This window comes from Diabrotica virgifera, chromosome 3 (assembly GCF_917563875.1).
Source record: "Diabrotica virgifera virgifera chromosome 3, PGI_DIABVI_V3a".
NCBI classification, from domain to species: domain Eukaryota; kingdom Metazoa; phylum Arthropoda; class Insecta; order Coleoptera; family Chrysomelidae; genus Diabrotica; species Diabrotica virgifera.
In genome coordinates, this window is record NC_065445.1 from 94,370,244 (window position 1) to 94,395,730 (window position 25,487).

The window sequence follows — 25,487 nt, forward strand, 5'->3', positions numbered from 1 at the left end:
AGAATATATAAAAAGTGTGAAGAACACATGACAAACACACAATTCGGCTTCAGAGATGCATTGGGTACTCGAGAGGCACTTTTTGGAATACAAGTTCTCTTTCAAAGATGTAGAGACGTGAATTGTGATATATATGTGTGTTTTGTTGATAACCAGAAAGCGTTCGATAGAATAAAACATGACGAACTGATGAAAATATTAAATTCAATTGGTCTAGACAGCAGAGATCGCCGTATAATAAACAATATCTAATACGAACAAACTGCAGCTGTTAGAGTAGGGGATCAGTTAACAGACGACATAAAGATAAAAAGAGGTGTGCGACAGGGATGTATAAATGTATATTGTCCCCATTATTGTTCAATACATATTCAGAGCACATTATGAACCTAGCGCTAACGGACATAGACGAGGGAATACTTATAAACGGATAACGATTGAACAACATAAGATACGCTGATGATACTGTCATTTTTGCAGACAGTCTTGAAGGTCTGCAGACACTTGTCTCCAGGGTGGCAGAAGTAAGTAGCAGGTTTGGGCTTGATTTTAACATCAAAAAAACCAAATACATGGTTATAAGCAAAAATAGGATACCACCTGGTCAATTACTAGTTAACCAACAACCTATAACACAAATCACCAACTTTTGCTACTTGGGTGCTAACTTAAATGAACAGTGGGACCAATCGACGGAAATTAAGATAAGGATCGAGAAGGCAAGATCAGCTTTCGTCCAAATGAAAAAAATCTTTAACAGCCACGATATAAAATTGGAAATAAAAGTTCGTTTCTACGTATTCTCCGTTCTTTTATATGGCGTGGAGTCATAGACCTTAACTGAAGCATCACTGAAGAGACTCGAAGCATTTGAGATGTGGTGCTATAGACGCATGTTGAGGATTTCCTAGATAGACAGAGTTACCAACGAAGAATTTCTACATAGAATGGGTAAAGAGCGCGAACTAGTCGTAACCATAAAACGTCGCAAACTGGAATACCTGGGCCATATAATGCGGAATGAACAACGATGTGACCTACTTCGGACTATACTTCAAGGTAAAGTGCATGGGAAAAGAGGTCCAGGACGAAGAAGAATATCCTGGCTGCATAACCTGCGAAAATGGTTTAAATTAACCAATACAGGACCTTTCAAGGCAGCAGTCAACAAAGTCAGAATAGCCATGTTAGTGTCCAACATCCGTAATGGATAGGCACCATAAGAAGAAAAAAAATAAAAGAATAAAACACACAAACACATTGAAAAATGCCACAAAGAAATGATTTTTGAACAATAATTGTTGCCAAAAATTTTAACTAAATACGTATTTTCTGAAAAAATTATATAATAATATACTTACAATCATAAAATGTATAAAAAAAATAAAATCTTGCATTGGGGATCGAGCCCTCCTATTATAGAGCTGTTAGGTCATGTGGGAAGATACATCAATTGAATGTTTACACCATAAACTTTTTGACAGTTGCTTATTACTTATATGAATTTAAGCAAATTAGTTTGATTTTTGTGGAATTAAAATACAACAAAACATAGAGTAAGAAAACAATATTAGATGAAGATTGGTAGAAATTTTGTTCGTAATCAAATTATGTAAATTAAAGCATTACCTACTATTAATAGGTAAGTACATTATTATTTTTACATTTTCGAAATAGGTATGTAGATAATTTTTTGTTATAATACTGAAACATTTACAATTACGTACCTGTTGCTTTTAAAAACTATTTAAAAAGTCACTACAATTACAAACTTTCTTTTGTTTTTGTCCTCACAACAATGAAAACTAATATACACTAATATCATTTGTTTACCCGTAACCTCCATATTGAACAATTATTGACAGAGCATTTTAGCACCCAATCAGAGCCCGTATAACGTTTGAGCTGCGCACAGGACCAAGACTTTTGATGAATTCGCGCACATATACATTTACTCCCAAACGCGGCTAAAGAAGTATAACTACAGTCGACTCGCGTTAATTCAAACCTGCGATAATTCGAACCTCTTTATAATTCAAAGTTATCACGAGTTCCCTACAAAATCTCTTTATATTTCAAACTAAATCAATACATTTTTATACACTTGGTAATTCGAACGAAAAAAATCATTGCTATATAACAAAACGACGCGTTAATTCGAACTCATCGGCGTCCAACACTCGACAATTCAAAGTTGCAGAGAAAAAGAGGCGGAAAGATTGTAGTAAATACAGTTTTCAAACTTGAATTAACGCGCCTTTGTTTTTGTTATGATGAATTTGACTATTTGACACACACTTCTCACGAATTGGTTTGTTTAGTTATTAGTTACTCAGAGCCGTGCGGTACATCTTTTCAATATGATGCAAGTCTTCGAAATGCCGCCCCCTAAATATTATTGAAACTTAATACTAGTATTTATTTTTATTAAATGAAATTACACAAAATGAACGAAAACTTTTATTTTAAAAACAAAACATACTTTAAATTAAATGAAATAATATGTATTAACATTAAATAACATTTATGAAAATTACAATTTTATCCTTTTGATTTTAATTTTGGCAAACTCGTCAATCAGATTGGTGTAGTCTAAAGTAGCAGCTAGTGAGGACTCTATTAAAATAAGTGCTAACTTTTTTAGTTTTGTTTGTCTTATGGAGCTTCGTAAATAGTTTTTAACATTTTTAATTTTGAAAAACTTCGTTCCCCAAGTTACCGAGACAGAGAGTATTAATAAAATTCTTAGTGCCGGTACTTTCTGCACCTCGCATGACAAAATTCCTCTAACAGGGTTTTAATCGGAACAGATAATACCGGCCCTTGGTGATACAATTATATTTGGGTATAAAGAAATTAGGTTATTTTGGCACAAATAGTTCAAAACCTCTAAAAGTTTCATGGAGTATGGTATCATTTGGGATAAATCATGCAATAAATCTTCTAGAATATCATTTGCCTCTATATCCGATTCTTTTTCTATGAAAAGTATTGAATGAATATTTTCTAGTATTTTTCTAGTATGTTATCATCTTTCCCTTTTCTTATATTTCCCTCAATTTAAAAATATCATATAAAAATTTAAAATTATTATTATGAGTTTCTAAAAGCGAAAATCGATCAGTCAAAGAATTAAACGCAATGTTTAAAATCTAGATGAACAAATTTACTTTAAATTTATCTTTCTCTGTTGAGAGCTAATCCACATATCAAATTGACACATTTTTCTCTTGCCTCAATATTCGTTTTCAGCAGGAAATTAGGAACTTATTTACAAGATTTTCTGCAATTTCATTATCAGTAATTTTCATTTGGTCATAGCCAAATTGTCAGTAAATTTTCATTTTTTCCATAGTTTCTGACATTTTTACACAATCTGACAAATTTATAGTTACATGTTGCAACATCTTCGAGACTGAATTTATATAAAATAAAATATCATGCCAAAGAACTACACCGCATATAAATTTATAATTTTTAATATTTTTTACTAACCCTCGTGCTTTGACTTTAGTTTCTGCATTATTGTTGACGTCTTCTATTATTTCGAATAAGGCATTATGTATTTCACAAAATTGAAATCTTAGAGGTTTCATTGCATCTATTCGACTTAACCGTCTAGTAGTACTCAACGGTTTTAGTGTTAGTTGTGAAACATGTTTTTTTCAGAACTTCCCAACGCTTTGTAAAACCAGAAAAAAGTGTTCAGTTCTTGTATAATACAAAAAGAAGTTTGTTATTTCTGTAGAAGACGCTGCGTCATTTATGACTAAGGTGGCATGCGCAGGGCACGTAAAACGCCCTCGGATATTTTTCAAATATTCTGTTTTGCACACCCTTTCTTATTCCTTTCATATTAACCCGTTAACATAACCTTGTCTTCTGAGTCGTTTTAAATCAAGAACTATTTTTTCCAAATTTGTCAAAATAAGTTCTGTTAAACCTTCACCAGGTAAATATTTTCGGCTGACACTTGGTCCTATATATACTTTTAATTATTGGAAGGCTCAATTTGTATTTTGATTTTACTGATTATGCCGCCCCCTTGTGATGCCGCCTGATGCGGCTGCCTCACCGCATCATAGCACCGCACGGCCCTGTAGTTACTGTTATTCTTTCGTTGGTATACCTACAGATTAAAATTTTGTGTCATGAGCCCTAGAAAGTATAAATGTTTGACGATTGCTGAAAAGAAGAAGTCCTGCAGATTGCTGCAGTCTGAGCAGCAGCAATGTGCTTTGAAGCAAACCAGTATACAGTTCTTTCGAAAGATTGAATAATTCACATTATGAATACATACACGTATGTACATGAATGTACCTCTAAACTTTTATGATCGTTATAGAATAGCAGTTAATAAATAATAATTGATCAACACTTAATAATTCGAAGTTTTATTTATTTTCTCTCACAAAGTTCGAACCATGTGATATTTCAAACACTCAATAATTCGTAATATTTTAAGAGTCCCTCGAGTTTCGAATTAACGAGAGTCGACTGTATATAAAAAGCAAAAACATATCTTTCGAATAACCCTCGAACATTGATAATTCCTTAAAAATGTAATAACAATTTTCTCAAGTTTGTTGCTTATTGGAACCTCCGCCTACGGCGTCGGTCTGTTTCCAAGCAACAAGCTTTTGAAATCTGTTATTACATTTTTTCGCACAATTATCAATGTCCTGGGGTTATTACTATTGATAAGTCATCCGTGATTGTTCGTTTGATTCCCATTATTTCTCTAATGCGCTTATTGATAATCCTTTCTCTTCTAGATCTTCTTGCTGTTCTTCTCCAAAAATATATTTCCGTTGCTCTGAGCGTTGCCAGTGTTCTTTCTTTCCGTGGCCATAGATACTCACAGCCACAGCTCACAGCACTTTTCTCTATCTTGGACCATCCAGGTTAATATGGTTATTGTAGCGATATTACAGTTAAAATAAAACTCACAGTTCGATTTATATACAAGTATATTAATTATATACAGTATAATAATAATACAAGTATATTAATATTATATTTATTTATACAAGTTTACAGTTCCGAATTCTATCTATAACTAACTTACTTTTAACAGGAGAGATCCGCGCGCATCTCTAGCACCGCTTGGTCGATTCTCCGACGTCACGTCTACTGTTCTCCGGATCTTTCTAGGATTCTAGGCATGGGAACTGTTACTTGCTTCTTCTTTCTTCTTTAAGTACCGTGCCCAAATTTTTAGGGGTGGGTAGCTTCCATAACAATTTGCCGATATCGTTCTCGATCTTGTGCGGCATGTAACAATTGATCTGCTGATAAGCCAGTCCATTGACGAAGTTTCGGAGCCATGAATATTTCTTTCGACCAATTCCTCTTTTTCCGTCGATCTTTCCATTGAGTATTAACTGCAGCATCCTGTATCTGCTACCTCTCATTATATGCCCCAGATATTCAAGTTTTCTCTTTTTTATCATCTTCATTAAGTCACCTTCGCCCTGACCTACTCTGTTTAAGACTTCTCTGTTTGAAATGCGTTGAACCCAAGATATTCTGAGCATTCTACGATACGACCACATCTCAAAGGCTTCTAATTTGTTCATCATGTTAACCTTCATGATCCAGGTTTCACATCCATATAGTAATACAGGATACACATAACATTTTAGGAACTTGATTCTTAGTTGTAAATTCAGCTGAGAGTTGCTCAGAATAGATCTAAGTTTCATAAATGCTCCTCTTGCAATTTCTATACGAGTTTTAATTTCTTCATCCGGATTTAGTGTATCGTTTATCCAACATCCTAGGTATTTAAAATGGTAAACTTTTGTTATTGATTCATCACTGACAATTAGTTGCATAGGGCCGACGTCTTGTTTACTAACCACAAGTAACTTTGTCTTTGTTGCATTTATGTTAAGTCCGTTATTGGAGCATTCTCTAGTGACTCGATCAATAAGGAATTGAAGATCTTCGATATTTTCAGCCATGATCGCGGTGTCGTCTGCATATCTGATGTTGTTAATAGTTTCTCCCCCGATTCGAACTCCACATTGTCCTTCCAAGGCTTCATTAAAAATTATTTCTGAGTATACGTTAAACAAAGTTGAGGATAACACACAACCCTGTCTGACACCTCTTTGAATGCAAATTTTGTCTGTGTCTTTGCCGTCTACCAGAATAGAAGCTTCTTGATTCCAATATAGATGTTGTAAAAGTCTCAGATCTTTATCATCTATGCCAATCATTTCTAGATATTCAAACAACCTATCATGTTGAACTCTATCAAACGCCTTCTCAAAATCTATAAAGCAGACGTAAATTGGTTTCTGTACTTCCCATGATCGTTGAAGTAATGTTAACATTGAGAACAAAGCTTCCCTTGTTCCCAATCCTTCTCTGAAACCGAATTGTTTGTTTCCCATTGTCTCTTCACATTTCTGCTTGATTCTATTAAGAATTATCTTAAGAAGTAGCTTGAGAGAGTGGCTCATGAGACTAATTAATCTAAAGTCTTTACATGATGATGTATTAGGTTTTTTTGGGAGTGGAATAAATGTAGACTCCAACCATATCTGTGGCATCATTCCAGTCTCGTATGTATGGTTATAAATGTTTGTTAATTGTGAGACATTATCGTCATCCAGAAGTTTGAGCCAGTCTGATCGTATTTGGTCAGGGCCTGGAGATTTCCCATTTTTGCTCTCTTTGATGGCTTTCTCTACTTCCGCTTTTAAAATACTAGGACCAGTATTCGTATACTTTGTGGTGTTAAGTGGTGGCCTCGTATCCAGGAAGAGCTCTTTTATATAGTTAGTCCATTCTTCCTTTTTTTCATCCAAGTCGAGAATTATGTTACCTTTGGAATTTCTCATAAAGTGAGGAGTTCTTTTTCTCTGAGTGTAGGTAATTTCTTTAAGCTTTTTATGTATATTAAACTCGTCATCTTTTCTTTGTAGTTCTTCCATTTCACGACATCTTTGTTCCATCCAGTCCTCTTTTGCTCGCTTAACCTCGTATCTTATTTGCCGATATATCTCTCTATACCGAATCTCGTCTTTGTTTTTCCAATTTCTTCTTTGTTGAATAAGGTCTAGTATTTTATCGGTCATCCAATCCTTTTTCTTTATTGTTACTTGCTTTACTTCTTTATTGTTACTTTTCTTTATTGTTTCTTTAGTGTTACTTGCGTTTGGTCGAAATTACAATATTTGTTAACAATTAATATTTGTTACAATATTTTTATGATCATGCAATATACGCCAGTCAATGAGAGCAAAAACAGGATATTACCTCCGAATTCTATTCTATTGCATGGATTTTATTGAAATTTTGGGAATAGCCTCTACTTGTCTCCTAATTTAAAGTGTACCCTATGCCGATGTGCGCTTTTATATTGGGGGTGGTTCCCACCCCTTGTTGGGGATGGAAAATTTTTGGGTCAAAATAACCACTGAAGTAGCTAGAACCCAATTCTAAGCAAAATGCTTTATAATTTCTTTTAAGCTCGATATTTTTGAGTTATTCGCGGTTGAAAATTTGACATTTTCATTGAAAAACGTCACCTTTTCAGACGGTTTTTTGTGAATATCTTACAAATTATGCATCTAACGACAAAAACTATATAAAACATTTTTTAAAGCTTATGAAAAATTTAAGAGATTCGTTTCTTCATATATCTTCCAGTTATAATAAAAAAAGAGATACGGTAGGTGAAAAGATATAGTGCAAAAAAAATTGATGACTAATTTATTTTAAGATAAAATGCGAAGTATATATTTAACCCCTCATCTACCAGATTTAAATGCATCGTTTTACTTCTACAATACCTTATATTAAAGTGTTATTTCTATGTTCAAAAAGTAGGACGGGTTGTGAGTGCATGGTTTTTGAAAAAAAAAATAAGATTAAATCATAGAGCGCGTTTTTAAATTTTCTTAAAAATCTTCCTTTTCTTCCATGTAACTCGAAAATGATAAAGAGCTACAGTAATGAAAGAAAAAACAAAATTGTTACCTCAAAAAACTCTACATTTTTGGACTGTATCTTTTTTTCGTATCTCTTATCATTTTCGAGTTTCATGGAGAAAAAGGAAGATTTTTAAGAAAATTTAAAAATTTAAATTTGATTTTATTTTTTTCAAAATCCATTCTTTTAAAAAAAACCCGTCCAACTTTTTGAACATAGTAATAACACTAGTAATAAAAGGTATTGTAGAAGGAAAACGATGCATTTAAATTGTTGTGGATGAGGGGTTAAATATACTCATTTTTCCTTAAAATACATTAGTCATCAATTTTTCTGCACCATATCTCGCTTATCAATGTAATCGACATTATTTAACAGTGCTCGTTTTAAAGGCCTTTTCAAGCACTACAAAATGTATTGGTAGCATTATACCCCTAAAATCGACCATTTCTCTGTTATTTTAAGTTGAATACACCGATTTGATCATGCACGAAAAAATATTTTTTTCATCTACCATATCTCTTTTTGTATTATAACTACAAGATTTACAAAGAAATGAATCTCTTTGATTTTTCATAAGCTACAAAAATGGGGTACCTATACGCTCTGAGCTTCGCTGGTGTCGATCCTGTAGCACTTAGAAATAAGGGGGAAGATAAAAGCTTGGAAAATTTAGATACTGCTTAAATACAAAAGGGTCGAGAAAACTAGGGGATATTTCTAAAAACTACTTTGCTACGGCGGCTCGTGTTTTGGTTGGAGAGCTAAGGTTGTGAGTTCGTTAAGAAGAAGTTAGGGATTAGGGAATATTTACTACTATCAAAAATTTAAACAAGGGTACTTACAGATATCCTGGGGTGTTAAATATAAATCCTGGCTATATTTTGTTAGGGCGCCTTACCAGGAGTTTTACTTTCTATGATCATCCAACATCTTAAAATTTGACTCTAAAAAGCTTTTAAAGTTTGTGGTTAAAATTTTGCCAATAGGTTAGCGGTAAATAAACAGGACAAAATACACAGTTATGGCATTTATTGAAAAATTATTCCTTGACATAACAAAACTTTCAGATTACATAAAAGATTACCTGTAAAAAAAAAATACATCTACTTTTCTGAACATAGGTTATGGTGCACCAAAAGATAAACAATAATATTATTGCATTGAGGATTTGATATCTGACTTAATTATGACTTGTATAACTGACTGACTGACCTAATTATGACATATATTATAGCATTTGCATTAAAACAAAAATTTATATTCATTCAGGGAACAATGTTTACATTAAAGAATTACTGACTACTCCTCGTAGTACTTAATTATTGAAAATAACAACAACTATGTCACCTGTCAAATATCATTCCGTAAATCTTTTATTTTTAACTATTTCAAAAGGTTTCAAAAAGAATTTCCAAGTAAATGGGATCTATCAAAGTTCTTCTGTGTTGTTGTTAAGTAGGTGTACCATCAGTTTGATGGTGTAGCAGTTCCTTTTTTGATGGTAAAAGTGTAATATACGCTTTGTAAAAATACTGCGTATGTATTTATGAAAGCCGGCATAGTACTAATATCGTAGTGATGAATTAAACCCAAGCCTCCCGTCTCCTGGATTAGAAAACCTATTTCCCGAGGTAAATAAGCAAATTTCTTTTGTTTTATGGTATTTTCATGGTATAATGGTATATGGTGCAATCAGTAATTTTCCATTGACATTTTCCCCTTCGAGTGACGTATGAACTACGTACGTGCTGTCAAGTGTCATGTCAAGTTTCACAATGGTGAAGTTTTGAATTTTAAGGTATAGTGACTTTTAATAATTATAAAATTCTCAAACTAATAACGTTAATTTCTTTCAACATAAAAAAAAATAAATCTTTTTGGAACTTAAAATACAAAGATGAAAAAGTAAATTGTTGAACAGAACAAAGAATAATTTTGCTTCCATCATTAAAATATTATTGTAAAGACATAATTGTAAGTTAATGTTAAAATCCTTTTTGAAACCTTTTGAAATAGTTAAAAATAAAAGATTTACGGAATGATATTTGACAGGTGACATAGTTGTTGTTATTTTCAATAATTAAGTACTACGAGGAGTAGTCAGTAATTCTTTAATGTAAACATTGTTCCCTGAATGAATATAAATTTTTGTTTTAATGCAAATGCTATAATATATGTCATAATTAGGTCAGTCAGTCAGTTATACAAGTCATAATTAAGTCAGATATCAAATCCTCAATGCAATAATATTATTGTTTATCTTTTGGTGCACCATAACCTATGTTCAGAAAAGTAGATGTATTTTTTTTTTACAGGTAATCTTTTATGTAATCTGAAAGTTTTGTTATGTCAAGGAATAATTTTTCAATAAATGCCATAACTGTGTATTTTGTCCTGTTTATTTACCGCTAACCTATTGGCAAAATTTTAACCACAAACTTTAAAAGCTTTTTAGAGTCAAATTTTAAGATGTTGGATGATCATAGAAAGTAAAACTCCTGGTAAGGCGCCCTAACAAAATATAGCCAGGATTTATATTTAACACCCCAGGATATCTGTAAGTACCCTTGTTTAAATTTTTGATAGTAGTAAATATTCCCTAATCCCTAACTTCTTCTTAACGAACTCACAACCTTAGCTCTCCAACCAAAACACGAGCCGCCGTAGCAAAGTAGTTTTTAGAAATATCCCCTAGTTTTCTCGACCCTTTTGTATTTAAGCAGTATCTAAATTTTCCAAGCTTTTATCTTCCCCCTTATTTCTAAGTGCTACAAAATGTCGCCCTAGAACGTGGGGCCGATTCATTTTTCTGCCTCTTTCAGTGTCCAGTTGTGCGCTACAAAATAGCACCCTCAGACGTGAGGCCAGTCTCTTTTCACCCCCCAGTCATATCGTTAAGTTGTTCCCAAGCAGTTTACATTTTTTTAGTTAGTCCCAACTGTTTTTCAACTTAATTTCCTCTCCTTGCCCCAGATTTGAGACCGATTCTACTATCACAACCAGTATCGCAACATAGTTTAGCCCAAGAGCCCCTACATTTTTTTAGAACGTTACGAAGTGGTATAAAATTTTCAATAGGATGTGTAAATATGTACTCATAGTAGTGTATTAACATTGTTTTTATGTATGTACTTATAGTAGATGTTAATACAGTACCCATGGTGAAAGCAATATTTAAATTTTTTTTAAAAAAGTATTGATTGTATAGACAAGTAGTCTATATAAGTAGCGTTGAACATTCCAATATTGAAACTATTGATAAAGTATAACATTTTAGTTGTATTTGTGCATTTATTCATAATTGATTAACAATTTTTTACAGAATAACTTGTTTTTGTGATTTTTTTTGTTCGTCATTTGAGTATATGTGTATAGTCTGTGTAGTTTCCGTTTGAGTTTTTACTCCCAATGTTGTCTAGTTGTCCCATTATTTTTTTCTCAACTAATCTAGCTTTGTCAGTGTCATAAAGATACCAAAGGTTAGTTGGAGTCTGCCTGTGAAGTAGTTTGAGTGTATCCGTGAAGTAAAGTAGTTAGTCAGTCCAATTACTATTTGTCTTTCCCTTCTTGTACCAGAATAGATCACAAGTGTAATACTCGTGATAAAGGAAGTGTGCTTAGTTGTCTAGGAACGCTCCCAATAGTTATCGGAACAAGAACCGTTGTTGGTGTTATCCCGTGTAAGCTCATTCGAGAAGCAAGTTTCAATATTATTTGTGTTTGTCTATCCCTGTTTTGTCTGAAAATATTTGAGTCTGTTGTTTCCTGTTTGTTTTGTGTACCCTTGTGTTATTCCCTGTTAGTCCGTGTCAGTGGTGGAGTGTGAATTTTTTGACCAATAGTTTATTGACCCCTCTTTTGTTTATTGAGTGATTGCAGACCAAGAGCAGAAGTTGCAACAAAGTCAGTGAGGTTAGGATCTGGCTGCGTGAGAGTGCAAGTGAGGTTTGTGTTCGTTTGATAAATAGAAACGGTTTTTTGTCCGAAAGTCATACTTTCTACTATTCCCTTTGGTCTTTCCCCTGTGTGTTGTTTTCACCCCAGTTTTAAAAATGAAGTCTACCCAAGTTAATGATCTGAAAACCGATGAGTTATCTTATGAACTTTTCATAAGAGGTTTTAATGTCCAAAATAGGACTGTTGAAGAAAAACGTAAGTTGTTGAGAGGTCAGTTAAGTAAAGAGACCATCTCATCTTCCATTAATTTGACTAAAAATGTAGTCGATCCTGATCAAGAGTTACCTACAATCCAGTCAATATTAGCAGATTTGCAAAGTATTGCGCGGGCAATGAGTGCACAGTCATCAAAGGCTGACTTTGCTCGTTTCAAAACAAGGTCCAGTCATCTGGATTTCAGATTGGAAAATTTCCCTGATAATGTAGAAGAAGCTATAAAAGAAGTTATTGACAACTATAAGATGGATTTATTGATGTTGACTGGAGATGTCTTAGAAAAGGAAGAGACATCTGACAATGTGTCCGTCCCATCGACTAGTGGTACAACTTCAGTCCCCGTTGCCCCTATTAGTTCAGTTTCAGCCCCTATTATACAAATTTCAACTCCTGTTAGAGTTTCTGATTTAAATATCAAATTTAATGGTGAGAGTAAAGCCCTTCCCACATTTTTAGAAAAAGTAAGAGATTCTGCTAGATCCAGAAATATTTCTGATGATGTCCTGTTTAGATCAGCTTTTGAGTTATTCGACGGAAACGCTGCTATTTGGTATAGGAGTGTTGGAAATACAGTTAACAGTTGGAATGAGTTGGTAACCCTTCTCAAAACTGCTTTCCTACCCCCAGATTATAATGATAATCTCCTTGATGAAATTAAAGGTCGAAAACAAAAAAAGTCTGAGTCAATCACTATTTATTCCGCAATCATGGAGAATCTCTTTAAACGTTTAGAAGAGTACCCATCTGAAGCCCAACGAGTAAAGATTTTAAGAAAAAATATTTTGGTGGATTATATTCCACTCGTAGCCCTTCAAGATTTTCCCACTGTCGAAATGTTAGTCATAACTGTTAAACGTTTGGAGCAAAATGTTTTGCCCCTGCTTCAAACTACAAAAGGTCTTGCTGGTATTTCATTAGAGGATTCAGAAAAACCCCAAGAGAAGCTTCAGGTACTTGATAAACAAGACAAGCCTGATAACCCCAAAGGAGACAAACGAGAAAAGCAAGATCGTCCCTTTAAGAAATCCAAGTCTACGCAGAGAAATGAGAGACCCAATCCTCCAGTAGATACTGATGAAAGACATCAGTCTTCTTCTTCTTATCCACCCCACAGAAATCAGTCTTCTTATCCACCTCCATTGATGCAATCCCCTCCCTATCGACCGTATGGAAATCAGTCTTCTTCTTATCAACCTCATTCAATGCAACCCCCTCCACAACCCTACCAAACACATGACAACCCTAGAAAAATTATTTTTTGTTTTACTTGTGGTAAGCCCAACCACATTTCTCGCAATTGTACAAACAGAGAAATGTCTTGTTCTCGTTGTGGTAATAAAGGAGTGAGAACGTCCTCCTGTATGTGTCAAAAAAAACTAGGTAGTGTGCAGCCAGTCGGCAGTTGCACTCCATATAGAGTTAAGCCCGACAAATTCCCCCAAAACATACTTAACCCTCTTTTTGAAAAGAAAGGTTGTGACAGTCGTCCTCATGTTAGTATTTCTATCTTTTCTAAAAACTTTGTCGCCCTCTTAGACAGTGGTTGCACCACATCCGTAGTAGGTGCCGCTGGAGTTAAATTTTTGGATTCCCAAGGAATTAAATATAATTCTACCCCCTGTAAACACGTCTGCTTAGCAGATGGTTCTCAAAAATCAGTTGTTGGTACTATTGATCTTCCAATTGAGGCTGATGGTGTTTCCCAAGTAGTGAAATTTCTTGTCGTACCCTCCGTTCCCCATAGTTTTATTTTGGGAAGTAACTTTATGCATAAATTTTCAGTGTTCTTGAATTTTAGAGATGGAACATGGCATTCTTCCCAAAAGGAAGAGAAAACAGAAACTTTGTATTCTGTAGACTCATTTTCCCCCACTGAAAAAAATTTAGTATTGCTTTCACCATGGGTACTGTATTAACATCTACTATAAGTACATACATAAAAACAATGTTAATACACTACTATGAGTACATATTTACACATCCTATTGAAAATTTTATACCACTTCGTAACGTTCTAAAAAAATGTAGGGGCTCTTGGGCTAAACTATGTTGCGATACTGGTTGTGATAGTAGAATCGGTCTCAAATCTGGGGCAAGGAGAGGAAATTAAGTTGAAAAACAGTTGGGACTAACTAAAAAAATGTAAACTGCTTGGGAACAACTTAACGATATGACTGGGGGGTGAAAAGAGACTGGCCTCACGTCTGAGGGTGCTATTTTGTAGCGCACAACTGGACACTGAAAGAGGCAGAAAAATGAATCGGCCCCACGTTGGGCGCCATTTTGTAGCACTTAGAAATAAGGGGGAAGATAAAAGCTTGGAAAATTTAGATACTGCTTAAATACAAAAGGGTCGAGAAAACTAGGGGATATTTCTAAAAACTACTTTGCTACGGCGGCTCGTGTTTTGGTTGGAGAGCTAAGGTTGTGAGTTCGTTAAGAAGAAGTTAGGGATTAGGGAATATTTACTACTATCAAAAATTTAAACAAGGGTACTTACAGATATCCTGGGGTGTTAAATATAAATCCTGGCTATATTTTGTTAGGGCGCCTTACCAGGAGTTTTACTTTCTATGATCATCCAACATCTTAAAATTTGACTCTAAAAAGCTTTTAAAGTTTGTGGTTAAAATTTTGCCAATAGGTTAGCGGTAAATAAACAGGACAAAATACACAGTTATGGCATTTATTGAAAAATTATTCCTTGACATAACAAAACTTTCAGATTACATAAAAGATTACCTGTAAAAAAAAAATACATCTACTTTTCTGAACATAGGTTATGGTGCACCAAAAGATAAACAATAATATTATTGCATTGAGGATTTGATATCTGACTTAATTATGACTTGTATAACTGACTGACTGACCTAATTATGACATATATTATAGCATTTGCATTAAAACAAAAATTTATATTCATTCAGGGAACAATGTTTACATTAAAGAATTACTGACTACTCCTCGTAGTACTTAATTATTGAAAATAACAACAACTATGTCACCTGTCAAATATCATTCCGTAAATCTTTTATTTTTAACTATTTCAAAAGGTTTCAAAAAGGATTTTAACATTAACTTACAATTATGTCTTTACAATAATATTTTAATGATGGAAGCAAAATTATTCTTTGTTCTGTTCAACAATTTACTTTTTCATCTTTGTATTTTAAGTTCCAAAAAGATTTATTTTTTTTTATGTTGAAAGAAATTAACGTTATTAGTTTGAGAATTTTATAATTATTAAAAGTCACTATACCTTAAAATTCAAAACTTCACCATTGTGAAACTTGACATGACACTTGACAGCACGTACGTAGTTCATACGTCACTCGAAGGGGAAAATGTCAATGGAAAATTACTGATTGCACCATATACCATTATACCATGAAAATACCATAAAACAAAAGAAATTTGCTTATTTACCTCGGGAAATAGGTTTTCTAATCCAGGAGACGGGAGGCTTGGGTTTAATTCATCACTACGATATTAGTACTATGCCGGCTTTCATAAATACATACGCAGTATTTTTACAAAGCGTATATTACACTTTTACCATCAAAAAAGGAACTGCTACACCATCAAACTGATGGTACACCTACTTAACAACAACACAGAAGAACTTTGATAGATCCCATTTACTTGGAAATTCTTTTTGCGTCACAAAAAAGCCGGTAACTCACTATCGATGTTTACTGATTCACTACCATTGTAAGAATGCCTGCTTTCTTCTCCGTCTCCTGCCAAAATTCCTTGATCCTGTCACTACGCAATTTCCGGCTTCCGTTCTTCAGAGCCAATTACGAGCTTCGATCTTTGTACCAAATTCAAACAAACCAATCAAATTGATTTTCAACATTTATTCTAGAAAGTTCATCAACGCATTAGAACTGTACTTTTGTCAAAACTTCTTACAAATTCTGTTTTTGCGTCTCAAATAAACAGGAATCTTGTAACACATTGAAATGTTGCGGAATACTTCGTAGATGTATACAGGTGCGGTTTTAGAAAATTCCTTGCAATCTGAATTTAAGTAAAAAACTGAATAAAAAAATTGACATGACACTTGACAGCACGTACGTAGTTCATACGTCACTCGAAGGGGAAAATGTCAATGGAAAATTACTGATTGCACCATATACCATTATACCATGAAAATACCATAAAACAAAAGAAATTTGCTTATTTACCTCGGGAAATAGGTTTTCTAATCCAGGAGACGGGAGGCTTGGGTTTAATTCATCACTACGATATTAGTACTATGCCGGCTTTCATAAATACATACGCAGTATTTTTACAAAGCGTATATTACACTTTTACCATCAAAAAAGGAACTGCTACACCATCAAACTGATGGTACACCTACTTAACAACAACACAGAAGAACTTTGATAGATCCCATTTACTTGGAAATTCTTTTTGCGTCACAAAAAAGCCGGTAACTCACTATCGATGTTTACTGATTCACTACCATTGTAAGAATGCCTGCTTTCTTCTCCGTCTCCTGCCAAAATTCCTTGATCCTGTCACTACGCAATTTCCGGCTTCCGTTCTTCAGAGCCAATTACGAGCTTCGATCTTTGTACCAAATTCAAACAAACCAATCAAATTGATTTTCAACATTTATTCTAGAAAGTTCATCAACGCATTAGAACTGTACTTTTGTCAAAACTTCTTACAAATTCTGTTTTTGCGTCTCAAATAAACAGGAATCTTGTAACACATTGAAATGTTGCGGAATACTTCGTAGATGTATACAGGTGCGGTTTTAGAAAATTCCTTGCAATCTGAATTTAAGTAAAAAACTGAATAAAAAAATTTGGACTTCTTAGAGAGGGATTGTAAAATCTATACAAATCTAAAGATCATATTTTCACTGGTTTTTTAAACGCTACACAGACTCATTTTCCCCCACTGAAAAAAATTTAGTAGATTCCACAGTCGCTTCTTTTGAGGAAATTTCTAGTTCCAAGTACATTGGAAGAACCAGTAAAATTGAAATGGTTATTGACACTGGTGATGCAAAGCCATTTAAGAAAAGACAATATCCTTTATCCCCATACATGAATAAAATACTACATGAAGAGTTAGACGATATGTTACGATTAGGAGTAATCGAACCAGCCCAATCCCCATGGTCAAGTCCCATATTATTAGTCAAGAAAAAGTCAGGTGAATATAGGTTCTGTTTTGATGGTCGTTCATTAAATGAAGTCACTGTTCATGATACATATCCTTTGCCCCAAATAGACAGAATTCTTTCGTTACTTAGAGGAGCTAAATGCATTAGTTCCATTGACTTAAGAAAAGCTTTTTGGCAAATCCCGCTGCATCCTGACTCTAGGAAAAAGACAGCCTTTAATGTTTCTGGTAGAGGTTCCTTTCAATTCACTTCTGTTCCTTTTGGTTTGTGTAATAGTGCACAGATTCAACAAAGATTAGTTGATGCTATCTTTGGCCCTGAATTTGAACCCTATATATTCTGTTATTTAGATGACATCATAGTGTGTACCCCATCTTTTGAAGAACATATCCGATTGTTGAAAATTATAAGAGATAAACTGAAAGAAGCAAACTTGACCATTAACATCGATAAGTGTGATTTTTTTAAATCTGAATTGAAGTATCTTGGTTATGTAGTTGGTAACAATTCCCTTAAAGCAGATCCTGAAAAAATCTTAGCTATGGTTAATTATCCCAGGCCATCTAATTCTACTGAAATTAAAAGATTTATAGGTATGTGTTCCTGGTATCGTCGTTTCATTAGAGATTTTTCCAGTTTAGCCTCCCCTATTAATGACCTCCTTAAAGGTCATAGAAAGAAAAAACAACCAGTAGTTTGGACTAGTGAAGCTGAAAAAGCTTTTTTAAAAATTAAAGAACTCCTAATTTCTGCCCCTATCTTAGCCCAACCCAATTTCGAACTTCCCTTTGTTGTGCAATGTGATGCATCTGACACTGGTCTTGGTGGTGTCTTGACTCAAACTATTGATGGTGAAGAAAAAGTTATAGCTTATGCAAGTAGGTCCCTTTCCCGAGCTGAAAGAAATTATTCAGTTACAGAGCGAGAATGTCTCGCAGTGATCTTCGCTATCGAGAAATTTCGAGGTTATATTGAAGGAGTTAAGTTTTCGGTCATTACTGACCACCATTCACTTCTCTGGTTGAATAAACTGTCCAATCCTACAGGCAAATTAGCCAGGTGGGCTATGCGCCTAAGACAACATACTTTCGATTTGATTCATAGAAAAGGAACATCCCATTTAGTCCCTGATGCTTTATCTCGAGCTCATACCAATGATACACCCAAAGATGCCCAAAAAGTTGATTATCTAGAAATAGATCTTGACAGAATAGACCCTTGGTTCGATGATTTAAGATCAAAGATACTCCGTTCCCCTGGTGATTTTCCACAATGGAAAGTGGAAAATGATTTCATTTACAAGTATGCCCCATCCCCCAATTCTTTCAAGACTAATGATATTGAATGGAAAATTTTAGTTCCCAAACCCCAAAGATTAGAAGTAATGCAATCTTGTCATGAGCCACCTACGTGTGCTCACTTTGGATTCTATAAAACTTTGTCCCGTATTCAAGAAAGGTACTATTGGCCCAAAATGCGTTGTGATGTGCTTAAGTTTGTCAGATCATGTAAAGTTTGTGGTGCTCAGAAAACACCAAATCATGCTCCTTTAGGTAAAATGGGTAAGCAGAGAGAAGCCCAATTCCCCTGGCAAATAGTTGCCATTGATCTGATAGGTCCCTTTGTTCGTTCTAAAAAAGGTTATACATGGTTATTAGTGGTTGCTGATTGGTTTAGTAAATATACCTTAGTCCATCCTTTGAGGAAGGCTACGGCTAAGAGTATTACTGAATTTTTGGAAGATAATGTCTTCCTGATGTTTGGTGTTCCCCAGTATGTGATTTGTGATAATGCCTCAAATCTGAACAACCCTCTTCTAATTAATCTCTGTAGTAGGTATAATGTTCAGAAAGTATGGTTTAGCCCCGTGTATGCACCACAATGTAATTTTGTGGAGAGAAATAATAAAACCATTGGAACAGCAATCCGTATGTATATAAAAGACCACGTAGACTGGGACAAGAATTTAGCAAAGATCAGACAAGCTATTAATACCGCAAAGCACGAAGTAACTGGATACACCCCAGCTTTCCTTAATTATGGCCGTCATGTTCCCCTGAGTGGAAACTACTATGGTGTTGATCAAAACGATCAACGGAAGCAAGATCTAGAAATTATTCCTGGTAACCGTGATATGTATGCTTCAGAAGTAAAAGGATTAAGTCAAGTCTTCGAAAAGGTCAGGGCTAATCTTCGAAAAGGATATGAACGTAACGCTAGAAGTTACAACTTACGAAGAAGAGAAGTCCAATTCCAAGTAGGAGATAGAGTATGGAAAAGGAATAAAGTCCTGTCTAATGCTGCTAACAAGTTTATGTCTAAACTAGCACCGAGGTACATTGAAGCTACAGTCCGTGAAAAGTTGTCACCAGTGGTGTATCGTCTATCTGATTTAAATGGTTCTGATCTTGGTAAATGGCATGTTAAAGACTTAAAACCTTTTGTATGTGATGAAGATAATATGTCATCCCCTTAGTCCTGATCCCCTATTCCATGTTCCCCCTGTATTGTTCTTCAGTTCCTTTAGTCTTGATAAGAAGTTGATATTCTCTTTGATTTTGGTATGTCGTCTTTTGGTCCCTGTTGTTGTCGTATACCCCCTTGTATGAATTTGTTGTGATTTGGCCCTTGTTGTTGTTGTATCCCCTTTGTTAGTCTTCTTTTATTTTAGTCTAGTTGTTGAAGTGAGTATATTCCCTGTGAGACGTTTAACATAAAGTTACCGATCTCGACTTGAGACAAATGTTAAGATTACGTTGTCTCATTGAGGTATTTAGAATGGAGATTCTAAATCCTCATTTTTGCTGAACCGTTGCCAACAAAATTCCCTGAAACTCGCTAGGCGTTTAGTGGAGTTTAGGCAGATGTCTATCTGCCGAGCCTAGAGCTCAAATGATTTGTTTAGTTTTTGAGAACCGCTCGCGGTTAGGCAACGAGGTGACAAGGCTGTGCCTGCCCTGATATTTCACTTGTGTTACTGTTGTGGATGTCAGCGAGGTCCACACAGGGCACAATGTTAGCTTCTTCCCCAAGGCACAGAAACTCTTGTCACCTACAGTTCATTTTAGAGTCATTACACATTTCAGTCTACTCGACTTTAAAGAGTCTGGCGATTGATGGTACGCTAGCCCAATCCCTAACGTTTGTTTGTTTAATTTAATCCCCACTAGCCATCATCTAAAAAAAATTTTGATGTGATTGTTTAGCCTCACTCAAGGAGTCATGGTTGATTTTTGTCTGGTTTATCGAAAACTGGATAGCTATCCGAGCTTTCTCTTTTCGGAGGAGGCTGTGTAGCGTTTAAAAAACCAGTGAAAATATGATCTTTAGATTTGTATAGATTTTACAATCCCTCTCTAAGAAGTCCAAATTTTTTTATTCAGTTTTTTACTTAAATTCAGATTGCAAGGAATTTTCTAAAACCGCACCTGTATACATCTACGAAGTATTCCGCAACATTTCAATGTGTTACAAGATTCCTGTTTATTTGAGACGCAAAAACAGAATTTGTAAGAAGTTTTGACAAAAGTACAGTTCTAATGCGTTGATGAACTTTCTAGAATAAATGTTGAAAATCAATTTGATTGGTTTGTTTGAATTTGGTACAAAGATCGAAGCTCGTAATTGGCTCTGAAGAACGGAAGCCGGAAATTGCGTAGTGACAGGATCAAGGAATTTTGGCAGGAGACGGAGAAGAAAGCAGGCATTCTTACAATGGTAGTGAATCAGTAAACATCGATAGTGAGTTACCGGCTTTTTTGTGACGCAAAAAGAATTTCCAAGTAAATGGGATCTATCAAAGTTCTTCTGTGTTGTTGTTAAGTAGGTGTACCATCAGTTTGATGGTGTAGCAGTTCCTTTTTTGATGGTAAAAGTGTAATATACGCTTTGTAAAAATACTGCGTATGTATTTATGAAAGCCGGCATAGTACTAATATCGTAGTGATGAATTAAACCCAAGCCTCCCGTCTCCTGGATTAGAAAACCTATTTCCCGAGGTAAATAAGCAAATTTCTTTTGTTTTATGGTATTTTCATGGTATAATGGTATATGGTGCAATCAGTAATTTTCCATTGACATTTTCCCCTTCGAGTGACGTATGAACTACGTACGTGCTGTCAAGTGTCATGTCAAGTTTCACAATGGTGAAGTTTTGAATTTTAAGGTATAGTGACTTTTAATAATTATAAAATTCTCAAACTAATAACGTTAATTTCTTTCAACATAAAAAAAAATAAATCTTTTTGGAACTTAAAATACAAAGATGAAAAAGTAAATTGTTGAACAGAACAAAGAATAATTTTGCTTCCATCATTAAAATATTATTGTAAAGACATAATTGTAAGTTAATGTTAAAATCCTTTTTGAAACCTTTTGAAATAGTTAAAAATAAAAGATTTACGGAATGATATTTGACAGGTGACATAGTTGTTGTTATTTTCAATAATTAAGTACTACGAGGAGTAGTCAGTAATTCTTTAATGTAAACATTGTTCCCTGAATGAATATAAATTTTTGTTTTAATGCAAATGCTATAATATATGTCATAATTAGGTCAGTCAGTCAGTTATACAAGTCATAATTAAGTCAGATATCAAATCCTCAATGCAATAATATTATTGTTTATCTTTTGGTGCACCATAACCTATGTTCAGAAAAGTAGATGTATTTTTTTTTTACAGGTAATCTTTTATGTAATCTGAAAGTTTTGTTATGTCAAGGAATAATTTTTCAATAAATGCCATAACTGTGTATTTTGTCCTGTTTATTTACCGCTAACCTATTGGCAAAATTTTAACCACAAACTTTAAAAGCTTTTTAGAGTCAAATTTTAAGATGTTGGATGATCATAGAAAGTAAAACTCCTGGTAAGGCGCCCTAACAAAATATAGCCAGGATTTATATTTAACACCCCAGGATATCTGTAAGTACCCTTGTTTAAATTTTTGATAGTAGTAAATATTCCCTAATCCCTAACTTCTTCTTAACGAACTCACAACCTTAGCTCTCCAACCAAAACACGAGCCGCCGTAGCAAAGTAGTTTTTAGAAATATCCCCTAGTTTTCTCGACCCTTTTGTATTTAAGCAGTATCTAAATTTTCCAAGCTTTTATCTTCCCCCTTATTTCTAAGTGCTACAATCCTAGCGGTTACTAATTCAACTTTCACCGGTAATTTTTAAATTTATTATTTAATTTTTATCGCTTAATATTTACAACGCAAAAAAGTAATTAAATTGTAATAGATTTTTTTAAGATTTTGCTAATCATTTTGACGTTCTATTGATAAAATATGAATTTCTTAGTTCGGATACTTTCACAATTATCGTGTAGATGGCGCTAAGATTAATTTATAATTACATATTACGGAACATTAAAAAACCTTAAATTCAGTATTTAAAACGTATATTTAAGGTAAAAATATACCGGGTGGTGAATCGGAAAACGGGCCATAGGAAACTCAATGTAAAATTCTAAACTGTTGAATTCCTGCTTCCCTAATCATTTTACATCAAAAGTCATGAGAAGTTATTTGTAGAGGATTGAAATCTGTATTAAAAACAGAAGTTACAATTGTTCTACGATTTAAACACATTCCAAAATTTTGAAAAATATAATGTATTTACCGCAGTAGGTATGTGTGGGTATGTTAGGCCACACGTTACTATTTAACTGACAGTGAGCACATTATTGACTGAAGAAAATATCTTTATTATTAATACTTTCTCCTTAACTAAGGGTATCTTATCAACTTTATTGTGTTTTAAACAAAAAATGATAAAATAATTTAAAAAATTGACAGTTCTAATTGTTAATATAATAAATTCATTGTCAACAAATGCAATCTTATACACATTATTGTATTGTGTGTGGCCTAGCTTTGGCGTATTACTCTGAAAATTGTATTATATTTTTACAAAATTTTGAATAATTATTGTTCATAGAACAATATTAACAGTTGTTTTCAATAGAGATTTCAATTCTCTACAAATAGTTTCTGATGACTTTTGATGTAAAATAATTAGGGAAGCAGGAATTTAACAGCTTAGAATTTTACATTGAGTTTAATATGGCCCGCTTTCCAATTCACCACCCGGTATACCACAACTTCGACCAACTAATATTTTTTATAATTAATGTTTTTAATTTTAATTTTAAATTAATCACTTTGACATACATATATGTCAAATTTCCGGTAAACGTTTACAGACTTTTCACTACTGGCGCTCGCGACTTTCTAAATATCCCCTCTACGTACGAGCTCACAGCGTATATAGTTTTTTCGTCAGATGCATAATTTTTAAGGTATTCGCAAAAAACCGTCTGAAAAAGTGTCATTTTATCAATGAAAATGGCAAATTTTTAACCACGAATAACTCAAAAATATTGAGTTTAAAAAAAAAAATAACATTTTTTGCTTATAGTTAGGTCCTCTAGCCACTTCCGTGGTTATTTTGACCAAAAAGATAAAAGATAAAAGGGCATCCATAAGATAAAAGCGCACATCAACATAGAGTAGACTTTGTTTCTTGAACTATTTCCTACTTACAATGAAAATATTAAGTAATACCTAAGTTCAAGCAGTGGGATGGAATTCGGAGCCAAATACCCTCACTGACTGCACTAATAATAAACGTTTTTAATTTTCTAAATATTTATACCTAGTGATATTTTTTAGGCGATAAACTCATCGAGAACAATGCAAAAATTACAAATGGCTTCCAAAAGCCTTTGCTCAATGTACCTACAATAGTGTTTAACGGAGTCTACAATCCATCGGAAAGTTCAGAAGCTGAAAAAAATTTTAAAAGTGTACTTTGTTCAAAAATCAAGGGAAAGAAGCCAGAGGAATGTAAGTAGTTTATACATGTTATATTAGACCCTAAACTAAATTAAAAAAGGCACCCCGATAAGATTGGAAAAATGCCGTCACTACCAGAATTTAATTTATTTTTATTTTTTACGTTCTATGTGATAAAAAAATAAAAATTTTCACAATATCGAAAATTGTTGTTATGAAAACTTGTTTGAAATAATAAATGTACCTATGCTTTAACGTGAAGTTAAGTCCTTCTAAATAAAAAAGGTACATATTTTTCTTACATTACAAAAATGAAAAATATGATTATTCTTGAAATCGATGGAAACTTATGAGGGAGATCTTGAGATCTATGTTCAGCAGTGGACAAAAGAAGATTGAATGATGATGATAAATGATAATTTTGCCGTTCCGATAAAAAATGATAAGCAAGTTTTCAGAATTCGAATTATGTAAAGTTAATAACCTTTTTTTCTATCAGAACGGAAGAGTGATCGTATTTTGTAATAAATTAAGATGGATAAAATTTGATATTTGATGGTTGCATCTTAAGGTGGGTACACATATGCGAGCCGAACTGTTTGCGAACCGCTCGTGTACAGTTCGTTGAAAATATGTTTACACCGAACTCATCGCAAACTCATCACAATGGAAAGCGACGAACCAACACTTGTGCGAAGTTTATGTAAATGATTCTATGTGTCTCATTGTTCTATGTGTCTAGTAGGGTGGCACTTACTGCAAAACATAAATATAGGATAGCGCAAAAAATATTAACAAGGCGATATCGAAAAAGTAACTTGTAACATGTTTTTACTTTTTAGGTGCTAATTTACCTAACAAAGGTGGTGAATCCAAATCCAAAGATGCCAATTTAACTAACAAAGGTGTTGAAGCAAATAAAGTCTATATCGGAACGTTACTTGTAGCATTGTTGTTAATATTGTACGTATAACTGTATGTTTTGCAAAATTATAATAAACATTTATGTAAGCAATTGTTAATTTTGTGATCCATGTAAATCGAGGCAGCTAGTACACATCTTCAGTACTGCACAGTTTCAACTGAAAAGTCTAACTGTTCAGTTAAAACTGACATTCATATGGTCTACACACGTTCATTTTGATCAGTTGAAATGATTTTTCGGTTGAAGTCACGCGTTACCAGCAGAGTCACCATGGTTTTATCGGATGATGCTGTAGCAATTATTGGTCTATTATGCATTTTGGGAAAGAGAAAACACAAAAGAAAAAAAAGTAGTGTAAACATTGGTTATTAAAAAGAAAACAATATTCGCATGATAATTTTCTGAAAGAGCTCAGAATTACTCCAATATACTATAATAACTATTTAATAACGAACTTAGAATAAACAACACATTTTTTGACCACAAAGACCAACACAA

The 25,487-nt window shown here is 33.8% G+C and overlaps 1 protein-coding gene across 1 annotated transcript in view; it reads left to right on the forward strand.

The window, feature by feature from the left end:
• Positions 1-25,079, forward strand: part of LOC126881200 (GILT-like protein 1) — a 72,972-nt gene extending 47,893 nt beyond the window's left edge. The window contains exons 4-5 of the mRNA XM_050645302.1: positions 23,942-24,115; positions 24,907-25,079. Coding sequence (XP_050501259.1) covers positions 23,942-24,115; positions 24,907-25,037 — 305 coding nt within the window. The 3' untranslated portion in view covers positions 25,038-25,079. The remainder of the gene's footprint in view (positions 1-23,941; positions 24,116-24,906) is intronic.
• Positions 25,080-25,487: the final 408 nt, after the last annotated feature.